At 59.7% G+C, this 6170-nt stretch overlaps 2 protein-coding genes across 2 annotated transcripts in view; both read right to left on the bottom strand.

Moving 5' to 3' along the window:
• The window catches only part of PLEKHA2 (pleckstrin homology domain containing A2), a 23260-nt gene extending 18094 nt beyond the window's left edge, over positions 1-5166 (bottom strand). Inside the window, exons 1-3 of the mRNA XM_026863033.1 lie at positions 4628-5166; positions 2907-3020; positions 631-2268 (exon numbers count right to left, since the gene is read on the bottom strand). The gene's annotated coding sequence lies outside the window, so the exon portion shown is untranslated. The remainder of the gene's footprint in view (positions 1-630; positions 2269-2906; positions 3021-4627) is intronic.
• Positions 2066-4685, bottom strand: LOC113488053 (lymphocyte antigen 6D-like). The gene is made up of 3 exons (XM_026863032.1): positions 4628-4685; positions 2907-3020; positions 2066-2268 (listed from the first exon to the last, which is right to left on the bottom strand). The coding sequence occupies exons 1-3, from the start codon at positions 4683-4685 to the stop codon at positions 2066-2068; spliced, it is 375 nt and encodes a 124-aa protein (XP_026718833.1).
• Positions 5167-6170: the final 1004 nt, after the last annotated feature.

Here is a 6170-nt window from a genome sequence, read left to right as displayed (position 1 = left end):
TCCCCGAGTCCCTGCGCAGGGCCGGAGCCAGAGCGCGGCCCGCGGAGCAGCCCGGGGTGCTCAGAGCAGCGGGTGGGTTCCCCCGCAGGTCCCAGGGCTTCCAGACCCGGGGGGGGGCATCGTCACGGCTTTAGAAAACCTTTCCCCCCTCCCCACCCCTGCCTGCTTTGCTAAACTGTTCCGCCGAGTATTTTTATAGCGGAGCATCTCCCGCAGAGCTTGTGACCTGCACCCGGGCCTGGGCCTGGAGCAGCTCCGTCTTCTACGGGCACAGTCACATGGCAGCTGGTCACGCTGCTGCTTTCCGTCATCCTGAGAGCCTTGGAGTTCTCCTCCGTGTTTTTCAGTGTTTTGGTGCTGCAGCCTGCCCCGGGGTGTGAGCAGCCCCTGAGCTCACATGAGCAGCCGTAGGGGCATGGGGGACCCAGGGCAGGGCACTCTCTGCCCCAGGGCCTTTGGGGGTCCCAGCAGCAGCCGGCTAGTCCAGGGGAATTCCAGAACGGGGCCCACAGCAGACACAGAACAATCTGCTTCCCAGCAGCCAAACACCCCCCTCAGCTGGGGTTAACCCTCACAAGGCTCGATACCCACATTCTCCAGGACTTGTGGCCCTTCCCCTCCAGCACTCACCGAGGTCTCTGTTTCATCCTGCAGCAGGGAGTTCCACGGCTGGATCCAAGTACGCTGAATTATTTCTTCCTCTGCTCAAACTTGCTCTTTTTGGTTTCAGTACCTGTTCCCTTTTTTCTTGCGTTATGACTAAGGGAAACTCCTGTCAGGTTGCTTTGCTGGAGGAGCAGTGGCTGGGTTTGCAGTCAGCACTTTGCTGACATGCCCTGTGTTATATTTCTTGCAGTCAAACTCCCATTCTCCCCTCCGACACACCTGGCCATCCTTCTTTCTCCTCTCTTCACCATTCCCCTTTCTTCTCATTCTCGCTCACTCACTTTTACTGTTCTCCCTCACAAAACAAAGCAGCACCGGGCACCCCTGGGGTCCCTCCAGCAGAGCTTTCAGCGAGCAGAGCACGGGCATCCGCTCGGCTCGATGCGATGCTTTCACCTTCCTAAGCATCATATATTGGAGAGAACCAGGAAAGTGGTTTGCCTGCCTGCCCCTGGGTGCCGCAGTGCCACCAGTGCCGTGGCAGCTTTGTTCTTATCCCAACATCCAGTGGAATTTCCCACTGGGCAGCTCAGCCTGAGTCCCCGTGTCCTGCATCCTCCCCAGCCACCCGGCACGTTCATCCCCTCTGCACCTCGCCCAGGCATCACTTCTCTTCTCTTTCGACTGCAAACTGCCCCGGGCCAGGCCCCTGTGCCGGCATTAGACCAGCCCCGGGGCTGGGCTGCAGCGGGACTTCTCCATAAAATCGCACTTCAGCGGGTGATAACAAGGGGCACCCGTGGGACACACCCCGCGGGGGGGTCAGAGGGAAATCCTGCGGGAAAGAAGGAAAGCAAGAGCTCCCGGAGGTGGTGGTGATGGCCGGGGGTGAATCAGTCCCCCCAAGGTTTGATGTCTCTGTGGCTGCAGACACAAGCGCTGCTTGTCCGGGGACAAACCCACCCCCCCGTGCAGCGTGTCCGCGGCTCTCTGCGGGGGCTGGCGGGTTGGGGGGGACAGCAAAGAGCTGTGCCGCACGGGCTCAGCCAATATTTCACCCCAAATATATCTAGAGTCTGTCCAGGCCCGTGTCTTTGCAGCTGCGGGAGGGAAGCAGCTGCTCCCTGCAGCCGTGAGTCTCAGCGCAAAGCAGCCCAGAAGCATCTCTGTCGGGGCTGGGGGCTGGGGGGCCTCTGCCCCAGGCCCCCCGGGCTCTGTCTGGCTGTGCTCCCACTCCCGCAAGAAGCCAGGTGAGCACGGGCAGGGTTACGGTTTTGCTGTAAATGAGAAGCGGTGGCTGCCAGCATGGGTTTGAAGTGCAGCGTTTATTTGAGTGGTGGCGGCTCGGCCTCTCCCGCGCTCTAAGCAGAGAGCAAACCCCGCGGCCGCCGTCCCGCGCCGTCCCTAGGCTACCGCAGCAAGCAGCTACCCCCGGCCGGCCGCCCCTCGCCCGGGACCCTCATGGCCAGCCCAGCAGCAGTGTCCCGGCCAGCGCGGTGACCAGCAGGCTGGGCAGGTTCAGTGGCCGGGGCCTCCCGCCGGAGCCACGCAGTGACTTGTTGCAGTCGTCGCTGAAGCAGCATCTCACGGTGGCCCCGCCGGAGCCGCCGCGCCGTGCCTGGTCGCAGAAGGACTTGTAGGAGCAGGATTTAATGATGCTGTCTGCAAGGAAGGGCACAAGCAAGATGAGGGTCAGGTGCCCCCCAGCATCGGGGACTTCACTCCCCGTCTAAGCTGGGGGAGGACATGGAGCTGTGTCCCAGCATGTTGCGTCATGGGGGATAAAAACTGCCAATAACTAATCCGGGGGGGATAAAAGTGTCTCCCCCCACCCACGGGCCTTCCAGGAGAGCCGAGCAGCAGTCCAGTGGCTGAGGGATGGCCCATGGCCACAGCGCTCCGAGTCACTGTGGAGCGCATGGCGCAGCCCCGCTGTCAGTGGCCACGCGTGAGGCACGAACAGCCCGGGCTGTGGAGTGAACCCACAGGGAGTTGGGAACAGTCTCTGCCCCTCTTGCTGGCCATGAGCCGCAAGGTTGCACTGAGGGTGGTGAGGATTTCTGGCGGGTGGGAGCAGTGTGCCATGGAGAAGGACTTTCCTTATGCCAGGACAGGGCTGTGAGTGAACTCCGACCAGCATCGTGTTTCTGGGGACTAAAAACTTGGAAAAACCAGGTGGCTCATCCCTGCTTCATGGGGACAAAAGGCAGCCAGCTCCTGGTCTGCGCTGGCAGGTCCCCCGCTCCTCCTCACCCTCTGGTCACCCAGCACCCCCGGTCTCCCCCAGCCCAGGGACCTACTTGGCGCTGTGATGACGGAGCAGGCATCGGCGTACTGGGGGCAGCTGTGGGAGCCCTGCTTGTTGCAGTCGTCCTCGTTGGACGCAACACACTTGTGGCATTTCAGCGCTTTACCTGTGTGAAGACGGGGGGGAAGAGGAGGAGGAGTGAGAGCCGCAGCAACATCCTGGAGCCCCAAGTGCTGTTCACAGTCTGTGGGTCTCCACAGCCACTGGTGAACCCCAGCACAGGGCAAGGAGTCACGGTCAAGGGCTAGCCCTGCTCAGAGCCCAGCGGCTCGGCCGGCCGGGAATTGGCAAGGCCACAGCACGCCAGAGGCTTCAGCTGCGGGTCTGCCCTGGCCACGAAACACACGCAAAAAACATTCAAGTATGACTGAAAGCGATGAATCGGGCAGGCTATCTCTTCCGAGTCCTTGCTCTGCAAAAAATTCCTGCAGCTGAGATTCCTGCAGTTTCCTTTACAGTAAAAATAGGTAGAAATAATATTTAGAAAACACCCACCCTAGACCTTTGCCTCCTTGTGCCAGATTTCATTTTAATGAGTGTTTTTGGGGGAGAAGGGAGGATCCACCCAACTCGTGGAAGCAGGTGTGGTGCGTTTGTGTGTCTAAGCCCTGGCAGCTCCCCCATGCAAGGTTTTGTATAGAGCGATCACCCCGAAGGTGCTGCCCGGGGGGGACAGGCAGGGGCAGGCAGCGAGGGTGGGCAGGGGGGGGTTTGGGAAGGACGAGTCATCTCCAGAGTGTCAGATAAAAACCAGCCCCTGGCCTCCGTCGGCGCTCCGTGCGCCAGAGCTGGTCACCGGGGTAAGGGCTGTCTGACCCTTCGGGAGAGGGAAACGCACAACTGTCAGTTTAGGAACCAGCGGAGCAAATCTGAAAGTGTTATTATCATTTTATGACAGCGAGAGACTTTAAATAACAGCGCTGGTTTAAATATCTGCAGGCGAAGCACCTCCTCCTTCGAAAACCCAAGCCCGAAGGTCCTGCTCCTGCCCGAAATTAGGAGCCCTTGATTTTGATGGTGACAATTAAACCACCGCTGATGCTGGGGAAAAAATTTTATCTGCTTTGTTGGCTGAGCAGAGCCCTCTCGTGGCAAGCGGGGCCCAGCTCCTGGCCAGAGCTCCCTCCTGCATCTCCCGGGAAAGGAGAAAGCTCATGTCTTGGGCAAGCTGGAATTTCGTGGGGCCAAGCGCCCGTAACTCCCTGCCGTTAGCCCTCCCCGACCCCCCGCACGGCGGGACGGCTCGTCTCGCCCTTCTCCTTGGCGCGTCTCTGCAGGTACAGCCGCCCGTTTCCCACCAGCCAAAACCAGCCCAGGGTTCTTCCTCCCTTGGCACAAAGACCCTGGAGCCGGCCCGGCCCAGCCACACTCCTTGGCACAACCACCTTCCCACCTCTTAAGACGGATTTTCGTGATTTTGCCTTTGTGGAACCAAGTTTTAGCTGGGAAACACTGCCGTAAGGATGAGAAGCTGCTGTTCTTTGGCTTGGGTACCTCCTCGGCTGGGCGAGGGGCAGGGTGCTCCTCGGGGGAGAAAGCTGCTGTCCCCCCAGAATGCCGTTTTTCTGCAGGGATGGGAGCAGCGCCGGGCAGTGCCACGCCGGGTGCGGGCAAGCCTGCGGGCGGGCAGCAGGGACGGGACAGCCAGCAAGCAAAAGAGCAGCAACAGCGATTCCCCCCACCCAGCACCGCCTTGAGCTACGGGACACTTACTTTCTCCGGCCAGGGATGTGAGGATGGCCAGGGCCAGGAGGGTCTTCAGGGTGGACATTTTCCGCAGTGTGCAGCACCGGGCACGTAGCCTCTGTTTTGTCTTAAGGTCTTACAGCTAATCTGCTTGGGCGATTGGGTCACCGGGCTGGGGATAACACTAACTGCAGCCCCTGGCTAATGCCATCTTAGCAGGAGAGGACGAGACGTGGGTCCCCAAGGGCACGGGCTGGCCCGGGGCATGCGAGCGGGGCAGAGCACTGGCCCAGTGCCGGTGGAGGTGGCCAGACTGGCCCATGCTTGCCGAGTTGGGCTCTGCTCCACGTCCCACCGGTGCCTGCTCTGGGAACCCTCTCCATGTACACACACGGTACCTTGTGGTGGCTTTCAGAGATCTTGACCAAGCCCATCTGCGCCATCCAGAGAATAGCCCCTTCCTTGCTGTCTGCAGCAGTCAAGCTGGGGCAGAACCCCCCAAAGTTTCCAACCCACCATAAGAGAGAACGACTGGAAACCTCAGGGGGGCCGGGAGCCCAGCAGAGCGCTCCCGGGGCTGGGCACTCTCCGTCCTTGCAGAGGGATTTACTCGAGGCCCTGAAAGGCATCAGGGACACCGCGGGGATTAAGCCCAGTCCCGCGGTCCTCAGCTCTTCCCCCCGGCCAAGCTCACCGGCGGCTGCACCACGGTCCCGCAAAACCTGCTGGGAGCGTCACTGCAGCATGGTGGGAGTCAAGGGGTCATCAGTCATCTCGAGTCTGAACTTCAGAGTTTACGAACGCGGGTCTCAGGAGCAGATGATAACGGTGCTTATTTGATACCAACTGCCTTATAAACCACATTAATAAAAGTGAGACAGAACACGGCCCTTCCTGGAAGATAAACCCAACTTCTCCAAACGCCCCTCACCGACCTGACAAACGCCAAGAAAGCTTTCAAGAGCGATAAACACAATTTTTATTCAGGCAATGAAACATGGAAAAAATATATTAGTAATCATTATAATAATCTCATTTGTGTGAGTATAACTCTTACAAATATTTACCTGACATATAAAAGGGAAATTATTGTACATATAAAATTGATGGCGATGGCAGTTACATACATCGGTATGGTACGAAGCGATGGGGGTAGTAGTCAGTGCAGAGGAAGTTCCTGCCTCTGGTGGGGGGAGGCTGGAGGGACGGGTGGAAGTGATTTGCAGTCGGGGTGGTCACTCGTTGGCACTTCATTGTAGACAGAGATCTGCTGGCAAACGCACACTTGCAAACAGCAACACGGGCGGCTGACAGGGACCCGCCACCGCCAGAGAGGGATATTGAGACTCTACGGCAAGAAAATGACGACGAACACAACCAGGCTGCGACTCCGACACACGGGTACCTGCTGTCTCCACCCCCGGCAGGCGCAGCGGGGCGGCGTCCCAACGCGTCGTCTTTGCCAGAGGGGTGCGGGGGCCTCAGCGCAGCCCCCCCGCCGCCGGGTCCCACTCTGCCCCCCGTGCCCTGGGGAGCTCCGGGCCGAGGCGGCCCCCGCCGAGCAGCACAC

This window comes from Athene cunicularia (assembly GCF_003259725.1).
Source record: "Athene cunicularia isolate RWA chromosome 22 unlocalized genomic scaffold, athCun1 chr22_part1, whole genome shotgun sequence".
Lineage (NCBI taxonomy): Eukaryota > Metazoa > Chordata > Aves > Strigiformes > Strigidae > Athene > Athene cunicularia.
This window is presented reverse-complemented; position numbering and strand designations above follow the sequence as displayed.

Bases quoted from the DNA above. Each gene is read 5' to 3' on its own strand.
- LOC113488053 (XM_026863032.1), bottom strand. From the start codon at position 4,685: ATGTCCACCCTGAAGACCCTCCTGGCCCTGGCCATCCTCACATCCCTG. The intron at 3,021-4,627 runs GTAAGTGTCCCG...GTCTTCACACAG, and splicing joins CACATCCCTGGCCGGAGAAA to GTAAAGCGCTGAAATGCCAC. The intron at 2,269-2,906 runs GTAGGTCCCTGG...CCTTCCTTGCAG, and splicing joins CTCCGTCATCACAGCGCCAA to ACAGCATCATTAAATCCTGC.